General features: G+C 43.8%; 1 protein-coding gene across 3 annotated transcripts in view; it reads right to left on the bottom strand.

Moving 5' to 3' along the window:
- SMYD1 (SET and MYND domain containing 1) overlaps positions 1-17,923 on the bottom strand; it is a 47,896-nt gene that overhangs the window by 12,177 nt on the left and 17,796 nt on the right. For 2 of the 3 annotated variants that reach the window (XM_053200877.1, XM_015075785.3), the window contains 4 exons: positions 13,105-13,281; positions 9,418-9,631; positions 3,975-4,105; positions 1,593-1,631 (listed from right to left, as the gene is read on the bottom strand). In XM_053200877.1, coding sequence (XP_053056852.1) covers positions 1,593-1,631; positions 3,975-4,105; positions 9,418-9,631; positions 13,105-13,281 — 561 coding nt within the window. The remainder of the gene's footprint in view (positions 1-1,592; positions 1,632-3,974; positions 4,106-9,417; positions 9,632-13,104; positions 13,282-17,923) is intronic. The other variant, XM_015075786.3, reaches the window with a different exon arrangement.

The following is a 17,923-nucleotide window of genomic DNA, read 5'->3' as shown; positions in this document are numbered from 1 at the left end:
GAAAGGCAAGAGGGAGAGGTGAGTTGTATGATTCTCCTCACAGCCCAGCTTAGAATCCTAATAGTCTCAGCTGCAGGGGATCAACGTCCCCATTTCACAAGGGAGGGCACCGCCACCCAGAGAGGGAAGGAACTCCCCCCATGAGGTCCCACAGCACTTTGGCAACAGTCAAGACGAAAAATCGAGTGCCATTCACACTTCACCTCAATATAATCCTCTCCCTAGAGTGTCCTCAGTCTGCCTCCCAGGTCTGCCATGCACAGGGAAAGAAATGCACCAAAGCCTTTGACTTCAGAGCTCTGCCAATGTTCTAAATCGTTCCATGCGAACAACTCCTGGGCCAGTGTTGAGTGTGGATCTCTGGCATCTGGTCCTGGTAAGGTAAGTAATTCTGCCCCCACCAACCCCACACGGCTCCATTGTGACATATTCCCATTCAACAGTGATTCAATGCCAACTAAGTGAGGATTCCCAATAGCCTTTCTTCCTATCACAGCTCAGTCAGTTCTCGCAAGGTCTCAGAGTATCTCAAATTATCTCAATTATGTAGAGAATTTTCAAAACCAAATGAACTTAGTGTCCCTCAAATATGAAAATATGCATGCCCCATTTCACCTTACTTGGGATTCGGGGTCAGGGGATGAATAGCAACCATCAGTCCATTCTCCCTTTTCCATCTTTAATGCCTGCAATTCTGGAGTTCAGCTAACTGAGGCACACACAGGCAACTTATTTAACGTATTTATTTCTTGGAGAGATTAGAAATGCAGTGCAGAGCCCCAGAGACTTAAAATTAGGAAGGTCCCTAGAGATGTGCTCATCTTGACCTTTGCTCTACAGATGTGGGACCAAATGCCCAAGGGATGATGGGAATCATCCAAAGTCACATGTAATGCAGACCAACACATACTCCAATGCAGCAACCACTCCTACCCCTGCCTTCCCAGAGCCCAAACTCCCATGCAGAGTTTTGTTCTTAATCTAAAGAGCATTTCAAGTACTTTCAAACCCAGCCTGAGAAATAGATCCACCTGGGGCCATTTATTTGTCACTAAGAAAAGTCAAAGCAAAATCTTACCTAAACCACTAATTCATAGTTGGCCAGAAACATTGAACAAACAGCATAAATAAATATTTATCAAAAAGATTGCAGCTACGGGTACTATATTCAGAAGACAGTCTGGGTGAGAAATTGGGGGTTATACATAAACACAGTCCCTTTAGTACGTCAGTAATATCAGCATCCTCATTTTATATAAGCAGGACTTCGACGGACAGCGTGGGTTTTGCTAAGGTGATGTGGACTAGAAGGGACTGGCATGCTTTGGGATTGGGGTAGTGAGAGAAGCAAGGAGTGAAAGACAGGAAAGAAAAGAAGCAAAGGCACGGTGGGGAGTGGGTGGGTGAGGAACAAAACGATTAATATATATGCATTTAAAATATAGCATTCAGCAAAGACCAGACTCTGGGCTGTGGAAGGATATTACAGCCAGAGAGCAGCTTCGGAGTCTCGGGAGGGGGCGGCCCCAGCAAACCAGGCAAGTGAGGGAGATGGGTCAGAGGGGCAGGGATGCTTGCAAGGACTGACCCACCTCATCTGGGTGTGAAACATGGATTTCACTGCCTCATGACTGAAAGACAAAACAGACACCCGAATGGAAGTCATTACCATTGGCTGGTCCAGTACAGCTAGCAAGGGAGCACAGCATTCCAGCTTATGCAATGAAAGCTTTGGCCATCACCACCACCTTTATCCCAGCCCCTTCCAGTGGGGGCTCACTTGACAAGAAGCAGGCTGCTATAGTGGAAAGTGCACTGGATTTAGAATGAGAAGTTCTGGGTTCAAAGGTCCTCAGCTCTGGACAAGTTATTTCCCTTTCCTGGGCTCACCGTCCTCAACTGCAACCTGGTAATGGGACTACCATGAGACAGTGCATTTAATAATAGGTGCTAAACCCTGTATGGGTGCTGTTATCTCACTCACAAGCATCGTGGCCTCTTTGATGTCTATCTTGGGGACTGTGTGAACTGCAAATGGAGGTTGGTTCGGTCACATAGGTAGTATGTAAAATTCCATTGGGTTAGAATTGGGTTCTTTCCACTATGGCAGGCAGCTAGACTATGACTGCAAAATCACCTTCTTTTGCACAACAGCCAAGAAGCCAGGTAAATATGGCTGCTCAAAATTAGTGGATGCAAAGAAGCCAGAGCAGACATCAGATTTGGTCTGAAGAAAGGGTTCCTGGGCTCCTACAGCTGTTACATGTAGTGACAAGGGGAGCCCTGGGTCAACACTGCTTAGGGGAGTGGTGTCCCAAAAGACCAGCCCCATATATGGCTGAATTTGATCCTCAGCCAAGCAGGCTAACCTGGGACAACAGCCCCTCTGAGGAGTATTCTATGAGGTCCACGTCAATGACCCCAAGAGGCTTAGCAAGGGAAATGCAAATTCCGGGGAAAAATGATCTGGGTCCCAAATAAACTTCTCTGTCTTGAGTAACTTTCTCACTTGCTTAGAGCCTGGTGTCATGCAGGCCTTTGTTTCCAGAAATAGGAAGGAAAAGGGAAAGCAGAGTCCTTGCTATATTGGGGTTTAGGCTTGATTCTTGACTGAGAACCAGAAACCATTGTCTCTGGTTTCCAGGAAGTTTGGGGGCAAAGCAGCTCATTGTTGATGGCTCAGAGTTGACTTACACCTGTCATAAAATCTTGTCTCATCTCTAAGAGCAAAATAAGTAATATTGCTTAGGCCTCGTCCTCCAAATTCCCCCAGCCCTGAGTCATGGACAGCCAGGCTCTCATTCTGTTTGCTGACTTCTCCATTTATGCCCATCCCAAGATCCATTCTTTGTCCTTCTGTCCCCTGATCTGTGCCTTGGGAGTTGGGGGTGAGGGGGGATGACCTCTGGGAGCCTCATCACCCAGAGTCCTTTGCTCTCTGGCTTCTGGTTGGAGTTTGGCCAGTGGGAGGGGATCAGAAGATGGGAGGAGAGGGAGGCTGGGGTATTTAATTCTCCTGGCTCCCTCTCTGCCTGGCCATGGTTCCAGCAGTGCCAGTTTTCTCTACCAGTAGAGCCAAGCCACTGGGTGGGGAGTGGAGAAACGGAACTCTCCCATGCTACAGCTCTCACCAGATGCAGGAACAGTACTTCCTCCACCTGCCCCTCCAGGTCTGGAGGTGGTAAGGATTTCATACTATTGCTAGACCCTGCACACCTCACCATTCCTTGTTAGTTTCTTAAACTTTACCCCTACTTCTGTAAATTTTCCTGTTATTAAATTATCTTTGGGTAAACACTGAGTGTACCTTCTGATTTCTGCTGGGACCTTGACTAATATATGCTTCTGCCAAGCACCTTCTCAGTTGATGTTGTTCTGCAATGACTGCCTGATAGATAATCCCAGGCTTTGAGCTTTAAAACAGTAGAGGTTTGGAGCGCCTGGATGGCTCAGTCAGCTAAGTATCTGACTCTATATTTCAGCTCAGGTCATGATTTCATGGTTCGTGGGACAGAGCCCCACATCCATGCTGACAGCATGGAGTCTACTTGGGATTCTCTCTCCCTCTCTCTCTCTCTCTCTCTCTCCCTCTCAAAATAAATAAATTACCTAACACATCTAGGCAGCTTCAAGAAACATGCAAAGACTCAGTTATTACCCATGTGGAATCCTTTGCTTTCTCATTACCTTTCTCTTATCCACAATTATTCTAGAATGAAATGTTTTTTATTTAAAAAAAAATTTTTTTTTGTTATCTTTATACCCAATGTGGGGCTTGAACTAATGACCCCAAGATCAAGAGTCGCTTGCTCATCCAATTGAGCCAGCCAAGTGCCCCTAGAACAAAATTTCTATTTGCTGCCCAGTCAAAATCCATGCTAGTTCAGGTTCCACAGTTTGGTTTAGGTCAAGTAGAGAAAACACAATAGGGTCCACATCCCCATGATACCATCCCCAGTTAAAGACATACTCACTTGCCATTGTTAAATATAACGGTGCAGTTGGGCCAACAGTCATGGTTCACCAAGCCCAGGTTGGGGAAGATGCCCACACCCACTGCCTGCAGGCCTCTCTGGTCACTGAGTGTGAAGCCATTGCAGCTAATCTACTCAGAGGAAAAGATAAAAGAGTCGATTAACAGACACAGACCAAGGACAGAACACCATCTTGTCTGTTCAAAGTTCAAGAAAATAGAGGACTCAGTCTAATCCTGGAGATGCTTAGAGAGTCTGCAACAAAACAATTAATCTCTTGTTCTCTAGGTGACTTCAAAGGACCCTCAAGGTGAGCACCCTGGAAGAGTACTGTACTTGCCAAAAAACAAAGCCACCTTGGAAGCTTTTGGTAGCTGTATTCTAAAAAGGCCAAAGACGGAAACGTTGGTTCTGAGAACTCTCCCTCTTTTCCTGTTTCTGGGTCTCACATGAGTTTTCCCCAGTATCTATTTTGGTTTTTCTCCGTGACCTGCTCTGCCTTACTCTGTGTATGTGTGTGCATGCACGTGCGCATGTGTGTGTGTGTGTGTGTGTGTGTGTGTGTGTGCGTGCGTAGATACAGAGGGCTGTGTGCCTCCCCTGCTTCCTTTGCCTACCCACCCTCAACTCCTATAGCTGCTCATAAAATTGACATCTCTTTTTGATTGTTTTGGGTCTGGTGGATGGATATTTTTTACTCCTGTTCACAATTTTAAAATCTGTTGAGTGCAACACTTAACATATATCTTTGAATGCAAGACAAATCAAGTTGGTTACTAGTTATGTGGCACTCTATTGATTTCCTTTCCCCCCAAATCACTTATTCTTTATAGAAACAGATTCCAAATACCTTTTCCAAAAAAATGCATAAGAATAAATACAACCTAGAATATATTAACCACTGCACACAAACGTCTGCTGTCTGCATAAATACGTATGTAAACATGTGCTACACTGTGCTCATGCATATGCATGCATGCACTCACGGGGCTATGTGTCATAGATATTGCAGGAATGTCCCTTTCTCCATTCAATCTCGTCAGTCATTCAGCAAATATATGAAGTCAAGCCTGTCAGTACCACTAACAAGCTGTTACCTCGGGCAAATTTCCTTCTTCCCTGAGCCTCAGTTTTCCCATCTGTAGGTTGGACTAGATGATCTCTAAGAGTTCTTTCAGCTCTGCACTTTGGTGATTATGTGGTCCTGTGAATCTAGTCCCTGGACCACTTTAGTGATACCCAGGATCGGTCTGTGACACCCATTCACCCCAAGGCTATAGAGCATAACTGCTAAGAGTAAAAAATCTAGAATCACCTGCCAAACTGCTTCTAGTCCTTTCTTGGATACCAGCCCATTATCACTATGTGGGCTTTGGAGATAACATAGCCTCTCCAAGCCTAGGCTTCCTATTCTATAAAATTGGAGTGCTAAAAGCAATGATTTCATCTTGTATTTAAAGATTGCATAAAATAAATATATGGAAAGCTATGATGGTTAATTTTATGGTTAATCTGGGCTGTAGTACCCAGATATTTAGTTAAACAGTATTCTGTATATAACATTTAAATTGGTAGACTAGGGGTGCCTGGGTGGCTCAGTCAGTTAAGTGTCCAACTTCGTCTCAGGTCATGATCTCACAGCTCGTGAGTTCGAGCCCCACATCAGACACTGTGCTGACAGTTCAGAGCCTGGAGCCTGCTTTGGATTCTGTGTCTCATCTCTCTCTGCCCCTCCCCTGCTAGCTCTCTCTCTCTTTCTCTCTCTCTCAAAAATAAATAAACATTAAAAAGTTAAAATCAATCAATCAATCAATCAATCAATCAGTAGACTCTGAGTGAAGCAAACTAGCCTGCATAATAATGTATAGGTGGGCCTCATGCCATCAGCTGAAGCCCGTATTTTTTTTTACATTTTTAAAAAATATAATTTATGGTCAAGTTAGCTAACATACATTGTATACAGTGTGCTCTTGGTTTCGGGGGTAGATTCCCATGATTCATCGTTTACATACAACACCCAGTGCTCATCCCAACAAGTGCCCTCCTCAGTGCCCATCACCCATTTTACCCTCTCCCCAACTGCCCCATCAATCCTCAGTTTGTTTCTGTATTTAAGAGTCTCTCATGGGTTTACCTCCCTCTCTGTTTAAAACTATTTTTCCCTTTCCCTTCCCCCATAGTCTTCTATTAAGTTTCTCAAGTTCCACATATGAGTAAAAACATACGATATCTGTCCTTCTCTGACTTATTTCACTTAGCATAATACCCTCCAGTTCCATCCACATTGCTGCAAATGGCCAGATTTCATTCTTTCTCATTGCCAAGTAGTATTCCATTGTATATATAAACCACAGCTTTTTAAAAAATATTTTTTAATGTTTATTTATTTTTGAGACAATGTGAGAGACAGAGTGCAAGCAGCAGAGGGGCAGGCAGAGGGAGACACAGAATCTGAAGCAGGCTCCAGGCTCTGAGCTGTCAGCCCAGAGCCCAACATGGGGCTCGAACTCACGAACCATGAGATCATGACCTGAGCCAAAGTTGGACGCTTACCGACTGAACCACCCAGGTGCCCCAAAACCACATCTTCTTTATCCATTCATAAGTTGATGGACATTTGGGCTCTTTCCATGATTTGGCTATTGTTGAAAGTGCTGCTATAAACATTGGGGTGCATGTGCCCCTATTAAACAGCACTCCTGTATCCTTTGGATAAATTCCTAGTAGTGCTGTTGCTGGGTCATAGGGTAGATCTATTTTTAATTTTTTGAGGTACCTCTACACTGTTTTCCAGAGCGGCTGCACCAGTTTGCATTCCCACCAACAGTGCAAGAGGGTTCCCGTTTCTCCACAATCTCACCAGCACCTGTTGTTTCTTGAGTTGTTAATTTTAGCCACTCTGACTGGTGTGAAGTATTTCCCTGATGATGAGTGATGTTGAGCATATTTTCATGTGTCTGTTGGCCATCTGGATGTCTTCTTTGGAAAAGTGTCTATTCATGTCTTCTGCCCATTTCTTCACTGGATTATTTGTTTTTCGTGTGTTGAGTTTAGTAAGCTGTTTATAGAATTTGGATACTAACCCTTTATCCAATATGTCATATGCAAATATCTTCTCCCATTCTGTCAGTTCCCTTTTAGTTTTGTTGATTGGTTCCTTCACCGTGCAGAAGTTTTTGTCTTGATGAGGTCCCAATCGTTCATTTTTGCTTTTATTCCCCTTGCCTTTGGAGATGTGTCGAGGAAGAAGTTGCTGTGGCTGAGGTCAAAGAAGTTGTTGTTTGTTTTCTCCTCTAGGAGGAGATGGTTTCCTGTCTCACCTTTAGGTCTTTCATCCATTTTGGGTTTATTTTTGTGAATGGTGTAAGAAAGTGGTCCAGTTTCATTCCTCTGCATGTTGCTGTCCAGTTCTCTCAGCGCCATTAGCTAAAGAGACGTTTTTCCATTGGATATTCTTTCCTGCTTTGTCAAAGATTAGTTGGCCATATATTTGGGTCCAGTTCTGGGTTCTCTATTCTATCCCATTGGTCTGTATTATCTGTTTTTATGCCAATACCATACTGTCTTGATGATTACAGCTTTCTAATAGAGGCTAAAGTCCAGGATTGTGATGCCCCATGCTTTGAGTTTTGTTTTTTTTTTTTTCAACATTACTTTGGCTATTCAGGGCCTTTTGTGGTTCCATACAAATTTTAGGATTGTTTGTTCTAGCTTTGAGAAGAATGCCAGTGCAATTTTGATTGGGATTGCATTGAATGTGTAGACTGCTTTGGGTAGTATTGACATTTTAACAATATTTATTCTTCCAATCCATGAGCATGGAATGTTTTTCCATTTCTTTGTATCTTCTTCAATTTCCTTCATAAGTTTTCTATAGTTTTCAGCATACAGATCTTTTACATCTTTGGTTAGGTTTATTCCTAGGTATTTTATGGTTCTTAGTGCAATTGTAAATGGGATCGATTTCTTGATTTCTCTTTCTGTTGCTTCATTATTGATGTATAGAAATGCAACCGATTTCTGTACATTGATTTTGTATCCTGCAACTTTGCTGAATTCATGCATCAATTCTAGCAGTTTTTGGTGGAGTCTTTCAGGTTTTCCATGTAGAATATCATGTCATCTGCAAAAAGTGAAAGTTTGACTTCTTCTTTGCCAATCTGGATGCCTTTTATTTCACTCTGTTGTCTGATTGTTGAGGCTAGGACTTCCAACACTATGTTAAACAACAGTGGTGAGAGTGGACATCCCTGTCTGATCTCAGGGGCAAAGCTCTCAGTTTTTCCCCATTGAGGATGATTTTAGTTGTGGGCTTTTCATATATGGCTTTTATGAGGTTAAGGTATGTTACTCCTATCCCAATTTCTTTGAGGGTTTTTATTAAGAAAGGATGCTGTATTTTGTCAAATACTTTTTCTGCACCTATTGACAAGATGATATGGTTCTTTTCCTTTTTGAAGTCTATAACTGAACAAAGACTGACCTCACCCAAACAAGAAAGGATTCTGCTAGCAGACTGCCTTTGGACTTGAACTGCAACTATTCTCATGCCCCCTGCCTGCCAGCTTACCAGCAGGTTTTGTATTTACTAAGTCTCCACTATCACAAGAGCCAATTTATTAAAATAAATCTCTTCTTCCTCCCTCCCTGCCTCCTTCTCTCCCTCTCTCCACACACACACACACACACACACACGTGCGCGCGCGTACGCGCTATTGGTTCTGTTTCTCTAGAGCGCTCTATCACAGAAGTTCTGGCACATGGTGAGGACAGGAGATGTAGAGTATGATCATGCTATTGTTGTTATTACAGTAACCTCCCCCCTTAGCCCACTCATCAGCACCACAGAAGGAAGACCCGCCAGTTGGAAGACATCTACCCCCAGAACCCAAGGCCTGAACCTGCTGGTCCATGAAGCTCCTACCCCCATGCTTTGGCCTCTTATGGCTACAAGAGCTCTGGTTTTGCTGCTCCAAGGCAGCTCTTTCCAAAAGTCCTTCCTCTTGTCTCCCTAGTGTCCATAACACACGACTCCAGGCTCTCCATTATCCTGCCTACCATACCTGGGAAAAGGAAGGATCTCATTTCCAGAGTGACTTGGGCAACAAGGGATGGTGATTGGGTCTTTGCTCTCAGTATAAACCAGAGAAAGTAGAAAGCACAGATAAATAAGAAGGTCAATTCCTATCTAAATCTACCATGCAGGGATAACCAACAGTTTGTGTGTGGGATGCCTGCTTCTGATAGGGTGGGAATGACTTTCTGGTAAGCAAGGCCAGAACAACAGAAATGGGATGAAAGTTCTTCACTTTGGGCCTCTGTCCCCTCTGGTCCTTCTCTCGGCTTCCCCTCCCCCGCTCCAGCCTGGTAGCCTCTGAATACTTCTTGGTTGACCAATCCCAGCTGCCACCTCCCACCCCCGCCACCTTATGGGGGATCATACCACGCCAAAGATGTGTGAGATGTACTGCATGCTGAACTGCTGGCTCTGGGGCGGCCAGTACTGTAAGAAAGTGTCCACGTCCACCCGCAGCTCCTTTTGCTCCTCCTCCCCGAAGTGCTCCACGTGGTTCTGCAGGTCATCCACAGCCACCAGGCAGCCCTCTGTGAGCCCAGTGCCCTCTCTCTCCACCCGCCACATGATGCGGGCCGCCAGCCTGTGGAGAGGGGCAGGGTTAGGGATGCCCCAGCACAGTCATTCATTCAACAAACACTTACTGAGCGCCTAATGCATGTCAGGCACAGGACTGACCTACATATATGGAATTTCTTTTTATCATGGAGCCTTTATTTTATTTTATTCTTTTATTAATTTTTTTAATATGAAATTTACTGTCAAATTGGTTTCCATACAACACCCAGTGCTCATTCCAACAGGTGCTCTCCTCAATGCCCATCGCTCACTATCCCTTTTATAGTGGGGAGACCTTAGTTTAAAAAATAATAATTTAAACTAGCATTAAGTGCAACGCAAAGAATAAACTAGGGTAGAATAAAAACATAGTAGAGGGTGACTGGGGGAAGGGATGCCAAGGTGATTAGCGGAGGTGATACTGAGGATGATACTCAAGCTGAAAATGGAATGACTAGGAGCTGGCTCTGTGCAGATGGGAAGGAGCAGTGAGTACATAGACCTTGAAGAAGGAATGGGCTTGGAATGATGGAGAAACAGCAGGAAGTCCAAGGTGGGTGGAGCATAGTGAGTAGGGAGTGGAGAACAAATAAAGATGGAGAGGTGGGCAGGAGCCAGGTCATGTGGGGTCTATGAGACCATGAAAAAGGCATCTGGGGACACTGAGGTATGGCATCCTGGGTCTCTCCTGATAATATGGCTAACTGAGATGAGCACTAGAGGAGTCTAACAACCTGGGTTCAAATCCATTTCCACTTACTATGTGACCTTGGGCAATTCCCTGGACCTATCTAAGGGCCAGTAAAAGATGATAATACGTATCCCCTGACATAATATTTGGAAGACAAAGTGGTGTAACAGATGTCTACATGTGTGTGAACTTATCTGTAGTCTTAGTGATTAAAGAAAGAGGTGGGAAAGACAATCTGGGTGGGGAAACAGTATAAGAAAAGGCTCGGAGGCAGCTACAGGCTTGGCATATGCAGGAAGCAGGGAGGGGAGGGGGCTGGCCTGGATGAAGCAGAGGGCTCTGAAGGAGGAGGGGAGGCAAGGTGGGATAGGAGGGAGCCCTGGAGAGCACAGGGTGTGGAGTGTGAGACAGAAGGGTGAAGTTCATCTTGAGGACAGTGAGGGTTATCTATTTGGTAGCCTATGCCCACTAGATGAAGCCTATGACTGAGGGCATTTTGGCAACTCTCGGCTACTCATTGAATGCATGCTGGCCAAGCACCTGCATGGGGGTGGGGGCCTAAGGCAGATCTTGTCCCTGAGGGACCTCCTTGGCAAATAACAGGCCCGTTTCTCCTCTCGTTTGGGTCACAGAGTTATTTCTGAAAAGATGCCCTGCTGGCAATCCCAGGTGCCTGGGAACTGAGGTATCCCCACATGGAGCTCAGGACAGCACTGGAGAAAATAAGGCTCCAGTAGGGTGTCTGTTGCCTCCAAATATTAGGGAAATGGTCCCTAAGTGTCCATCAATGGATGAATGGATAAAGAAAATGTGGTGTGTGTGTGTGTGTGTGTGTGTGTGTGTGTGTAGATATATATATATACACATATATATACTGTATATATAATATATAAATATAATATATGATTATATAAATATATATAATATACATGTGTATATACTATATATACAGTATATATATATATATATATATATATGTATAAAATGGAATACTATTCAGTCATGAGAAAGGAAGAAATCCTTCCATTTAAGACAGCATGGATGGACTTTGAGGGCATTATGCTAAGTGAAACAAACCAGACACAGACAAAAACTGCATGGTATCAGTTATGTATGGCATCTTAAAAAAGAAAAGAAAAACGTCAAACTCATAGAAACAGAGGAAAGTGGTTTCCAGGGTCTGGGTAGTGGGGGAAACAGGGAGAGGCTAGTTAAAGCACAAACTTTCAGCTAGGAGATAAATAAGGTCTGAGGATCTAATGTAAAACATAGTGACTACAGTTGACAACACTGTACTGTATAATTATAATCTGCTGAGAGAGTAGAACATAAAGGTTCTCACTTGGGGAAAAAAAGGATAAATATGTCAGGTGATAGGTATGTTAATTAACTAAATGGGAGGTGTCATTTCACATTGTATACACACATCAAATCATCATTACGTACACCTTAAATATCTTACGATCTTATATGCCAATTATACCTCAATAAAGCTGAAATTTTTAAAACATGAAAAGAAAATAAAATTGCAAAAGAACATGTTTTTAAAGAAGCAGGATTTCAACAGATGGAACTAAGGGGATGGGGAGGCTGACTGAGCCATTTCATTTTGTAGTTTCCTAAAAATTACTAGGATATGATGATTCCATTCTGTACTTGAACTTCCCACCCTACCCACTGAAAATGGTCCCAACTTCACCTTCCCCATCTCCTCTGCTCTCCAACACCACCTCCCAAGCACTCACCTGCAGCCCTATCTTGCGGTGTTGGCCCTGAGATTCCTGGCCACAGTCGCCCTGGGGATGCCACTAACTGTTGTGAATGTCTTTCACGTATAATGAGTGCAGAGGGCTGTGTGCACAAGCCAAGGGACTAGTGGTCTATGGTTACTTGAAAAGCTCTGCATTTTGTCTTGGTTTACCTGTTTTTTCCCTTTGTTCATTTGTTTTGTTTCTTAAATTCCACATGTGAGTGAAATCTGACTTATTCCACTTAGCATAATCCTCTCTAGCTCCATCCATTTTATTGGAAATGGCAAGACTTCGCTTTTTGATGGCTGAGTAATATTCCATTGTGTATAGATACCACATCTTCCTTGTCCATCCATCAGTCGATGGACACTTGAGCTGTTTCTGTAATTAGACTATTGCAGATATGCTGCTATATAACCACAGAGAACAAAGTGATGGTTACCAGAGTGGTGGGTGCATGAAATAGGTGATGGGATCAAGGGGCGCACTTGTGATGAGTGCCGGGTGATGTATGGGAATGTTGAATCACTACATTGTACACCTGAAAATAATATTACACTGTATGTTAACTAATTAGAATTTAAATAAAACCTTTAAAAAAAAAAGCTCTGCTTTTTTGTGTGTTTAATTCTGCTGGAATTAAATAGCTCAGCTGCTGTTGAGCTCTAGCTCATTTTGCCAAATCTTCAGATTTTTTTCTTTCAAAAGAAACCAGAAATCCTAACTTTTTTAATGTGGAATTTTCCAATTTTTTTAAACATTGGCAGATCAAAAAAAATTTTTTTTTAAAGTTAAACACTAGGGAGCCATTGAGAACAGGTCTACAGTCAAGTCTAGACGGGTTGTGGACTAAAACCATGGCCACAGACACCCAGTTCTAGATGGGCTCCCACACCTAAAGGGAGTGCACAGAGATGCCCCTATCCAGTCTCTCTGAGGCTCTACCCTGATCTGCACTCAGCCTGGCTTCGTTGGGCCTGGGAATGCTTGTCACTAACGCCTTCCCCACCTGACATTTGAGAATTCCAAACACTAGCCCCGGGGCCCAGCTCTGACCTGATGTTCTCATTGGGCACCTTCCCATATCTCTTGATGGCCGAACACTCGTTCTTGTGGTTCAGCCAAGCATCCTTCTGGCAGGTGCGGTCACAATAGTGGGCGAACTTGCACTGTCCACAGCGATGAAGCTTCTCCTGCCTCTTGAAGCAGGTATGGCACACAAAGTTAACAAGGCTGGGAATGAAGGGAGAAACAAGTGATTGGGGGTGGCACAGCAAACAGGGACTGCACTGGACATTGGACCCCAACGTGGGGACACTACTGCACGCTGCATATAAGCCTTTCAATTTAATTCTGCAAGTGTAGATTTAGACCCATATGCGGTAGGCACTGAGAATACGTAACCTGAATGAGAAAGCTATGATAGCGGCCTCATGGGGTGTTCCTGGAACACACTGGAACAGACACTTGAGGAGCCCAGGAAGTCTTCCAGGCCAAAGGACTACGTGGAAATTCCTTATGGTTCCCTCGCCAAAAGCCACAGGTCACTGGTACCATAGCACTCTGTGTGACATGACCCTCTTGTTCTTGAAAGGCAATGCCCCTTTCCCTTGAAGAATAAAACTCATAACTACCTACAATATGATGGGACGTGAAACATGATGTATTTTTTGCAAAATGGGGTCTGCGCATTACGATGTATGTCACAGTTCCGTGTGTTTTGCAAGAGTAACAATTACAAGGTTACTGATGTCACGGAGGTTACCCGCTGTATTCTCCTGACTCAGAGAGAGAGAGTGGAAGTGACATGGAAGGTCATGCCTGCCCACTCAGTGGGAGAGGGAGAGATGAATAGGCAGATGAGGTTCCTTACCCCATATTTCCCACCCCCCAGTGTTCCCAAGAGAGAGCTTCGTGTCTCCCAGGTTAGAGCCGTCTTTCAGGCAGAAAACAGCACAGGCTAGTATGATAGAAACCTAATACCAAGAGTGACTGAAATCTGGCGTGATGCGCAATATCTCAATATCTCTGCAATGTGGAGAAAAGAAACCCTGGCCACTGAAGCAGAAAAATGATGAAAACAAGCTCAGCAGTATGCGCAGAAACGCTGAGCTCCCTGGGAAAAAATGGGTATGTGAACTCAGACTGGAGTTTATGGTCTAAAGAGGCATCTCAAAAGTATAGGAAAATAGGAGCTTTTGGAATCACAGAAGGCTGGGGCCTGAAGAAAGAACCTTCAATAGAACATACAAACACAGAAATCCCTGTGTCCATCCTTGACCTTGCACATTTTAAGTTCCCATAGTGAAATAGAGTACACTGTTTCCAAGAACAGTTAATCCATTGTTGGCCAGTCCTAATTGTTGCAGATTTCCTCCTTGAGTTCAGCCTGAATTTGCCTTCCTGAGAAACATACTCCTATCATCGAATTCGGCTCTCTGGATCCTTGTCCAGTGGAACAGGCTTAGGTAGGTCAGTGATGCAAGAATCTGAAGACTGCTGCTGTGACTCCCTTTCATTCGCCCTCTCACTCCCAGCTCCTTCAACAGTCCTATTCCAGTCTCTGATGCGCCCACAGTGGGTCCCTGTAGCCGAAGGAAAGTGGGTGCAGCAGGGCAATCAAGCAAGGTTCAGTGACCAATGCTAGGGCGCTGGGCTCAAGGAGACCAAAGGTCAGGCCCTGTGGCCCCAGGAGGGCATCAAGAAATGGAGAGAGGTAGAGAGCCAAACTGAGGGCACTGCTCAGGCTATTGCTGTAAGCTAGGTCCTGGGCTTCCTGGAGTCCAGTTTTCAGCCACTGGGTGGCCAACTCAACACACTGCTGTGTCCCCATCTGCTGTGAGGTATGTTGCTTATAACTTGTTACTAATCATGAAATACTCATGGGCATGGAAGGTTAGTGGTTATAAGTTTAGAGCAGGTTCAAAGTTATCCCCCTAATAATGTCTTCCTCACTCCCATGCAATCCCTTAAGCTTTCCCAATGGGAGAGGAAGAGTAGAATTACACTAGCATATTTAGAATATGCTATATTTGCACAGAACCTGCAGCCCATCGTAGCTATACCATAGAGGGTATTCCCTGCTTGAGAAGGTCATTTGTCATGAGTGCTCCAGCAGAACAGAGCAGATAGGCTCATGCAGGACCCTGACCATTTGGTGGAATCTTCAAACCCCTAGAAATGGGGAGCTATGAATTTCTCCTATCTGCCTCAAGTCAAGATGGCATTCTCTGGCAGAAATGTGAAGTTCTTCAGCAGAGACTGAATTGCTGAAGAACCCAAGTAATTTGGATCCCAGTGAGGCTCCAAATCCTGTCTCCTGGCCACTCAAGGGTGGATACTGGGTCACAGAGTTTTATAATTACAGGGCCAAGAACAGAGTATGGTATCAAGGTGTGGTGCTATAAATGCTTTCCTGCAAAAAACTCAGTTATTTGAGATAAAATGAAAAATCTAGTCACTGGTACGTCCCAGGTTTTCTCAAAGGCACACAGCCAAATCAGAGCTTCCCTCCATTTGTCCATATGATGCTACCTTTTTTAAATAGCTTGAAGTATGACTGACATACATATCCAAAATCTTTAATTTGGTAGACTCTGACATGTGCATATACTTGTGAAACCATCAACATGACCAAGACAGTGAACCTATCCACATTCCCCCAAATTTCCTCATGACATTGAATTTTTTAACCTGAAGTGGGGTCTTCACCTTTATGGTATTCCAAACGGTCAAAATCATTTTGAGCTTTCAGTTTTTCATCACTTATAACAGTATGCTAAGCCATGAGTCATCTCCAAGTCTGAGAGCATCTCTTAGTTTGGGATGGGGAAGGAGGAGCAGATTCTCGCCTCTGGGGTATCAGGACTCAGACCAGGAATACAAACCCAAGGCAGGAAAGAAAGGGAAATGGTCTGGAGAGGGGAGAGTTAGAAGCAAGTGTGATCATGCAGGCTGCCATTTGTGACTTATCACTTGGAACTCCATGCCTATCTGCCCTAGAGATGTCCATCAGGGAACAAACCCGCACTGGATTGCCCTAACATTTTATACCCAAACTGATATTTTTAGAACATTCAAGCATTATATTCTCATATTTTTATTTGTACACATATATTCACATTTGTATACATCTTTCGTGTTGAAACTGGAATTTACACCTACCAAATATTATGCATTGTAGTTCTCGCACCATTTCACAGTTTCACATTTTAAAAAGGACCACAAACTCCAGGTGGTCACCTAGAATGACAAAAGTTCTTCTGCTTTATCTTTATGAGCTCCACTTATTTCTTTCTTTTTTAAAATTAAAAAAAATTAATATTTATTTTTGAGAGAGAGAGAGAGAGAGACAGAGCATAAGTGGGGGCGGGGGGCAGACACACAGAATCCAAAGCAGGCTCCCGGCTCTGAGCTGTCAGCGCAGAGCCTGATGTAGGGCTTGAACCTATGAGCCATGAGATTATAACCTGAGCTGAAGTCAGACGCTTAACCAACTGAGCCATCTAGGCACCCCTGGGGTCTGCTTATTTCTAATACACTTAAACTTCAGGAAGAGATAATAGCATAGGGGTTGGAGACATGAGCTGTGGCCTTCATAAGCTCAAGCAATTGTGAACCTTAAGAAATTGTTCTTGCAACAAACATATAGTGTTTGGGAACATGTGTTAGGGGCCAACTGAGAGTCTCCCGGATTAGCTCCTAGGCAGAATACAATGTTTATTAAGGGTTATGTGATTTTAAAATGTGCCAGTTTGAAGTTTATGCCACGGCAATTGTTTAGAACTTAGATAAACACAGTTTTTCTTTTTTCCCAAGGAAGAGTATTTTATCCCTGACATTGTTTAGAATTACTGGTGCATGGTGATAATAAAAACAGAATCTTTTAGTCAGGTTTTTAAAAGTCAGTTCTGTTATTGTTTTTAAATTCTGTGCAGACAATGCCCCCTTACTGTCTGCCCCATGGTTGGACCTCTGGCATTGCCCTTCCCTTTGTCCACACTGCCTGTGAGGCTCAAATTTTCTTAGTCTGGCTCATAGAGGGACAATACATCTGTCCTGGAGCCTGCATCCAGGGCCCCATAAACTGACCTAACACACTTCTTAATGGAGCCTGATTATAGAATAACCAATCTGCCATGAACTATAGCTATATAATATGTCCATAAGAAATTCTAGTGGAAAGCCCCTCACATCTCCCAAGTCACTAACAACCATTTTGACAAGGAGAAGGCTGGAGACTAGAAGGACGATGAGGGTAGGTTTGAAGCAGAGCTGGGTTTCTCGAACTTCCGTGTGTACACACATCACCGGAGATCTTGTTAAAATTCAGGTTCTAATTCAGTAGGTCTGGAGTGGGGCCCAGGATTCTGCATTTCTCACAAATGCAGTCTAACAGTGTAAAGACTTCACCCCAGACTGGATGATAGAGAGACCTCTCCAGTCACTATACAATCAATTATCAGTCCTTGAATCAATTCAGCTACCGTCAATTCAATTCATCAGTTCAACATTTCACATCATCTTGTCTCATCAGAGTCTTTACACTTTTCTATAATAAACTTTTAATTACTTTTCATAAAAAGAAAATGTGGTCAATTTTGAATGATTCTTTTTCTTACAGTGAACTCATAGTGGGTTCCAAATGTTAGCCACCCAACTATGCAAACTATTTCCAAAGGCTTACACACCTGTTTTATAACCCATCCTACAATTTTGCTAGGGCCTGGAGGCAAGTTTTAAAGTCTAGTGAAAAAGCATCGGGAGTTATCGCCTAACTTAGATCTCCTTAGGATGAGGCTGACCTTTCTCTCCATTACCTCACCTGCCAGTAAAGCTTAGCCATGAGGCTGGAACCAGGAAGGACGAGGGGGGT

Source organism: Acinonyx jubatus, chromosome A3, assembly GCF_027475565.1.
Source record: "Acinonyx jubatus isolate Ajub_Pintada_27869175 chromosome A3, VMU_Ajub_asm_v1.0, whole genome shotgun sequence".
Classification (NCBI taxonomy): domain Eukaryota; kingdom Metazoa; phylum Chordata; class Mammalia; order Carnivora; family Felidae; genus Acinonyx; species Acinonyx jubatus.
Note: the sequence above shows the minus strand (reverse complement) of the source record. Positions and strands in the feature narration are given on the sequence as shown.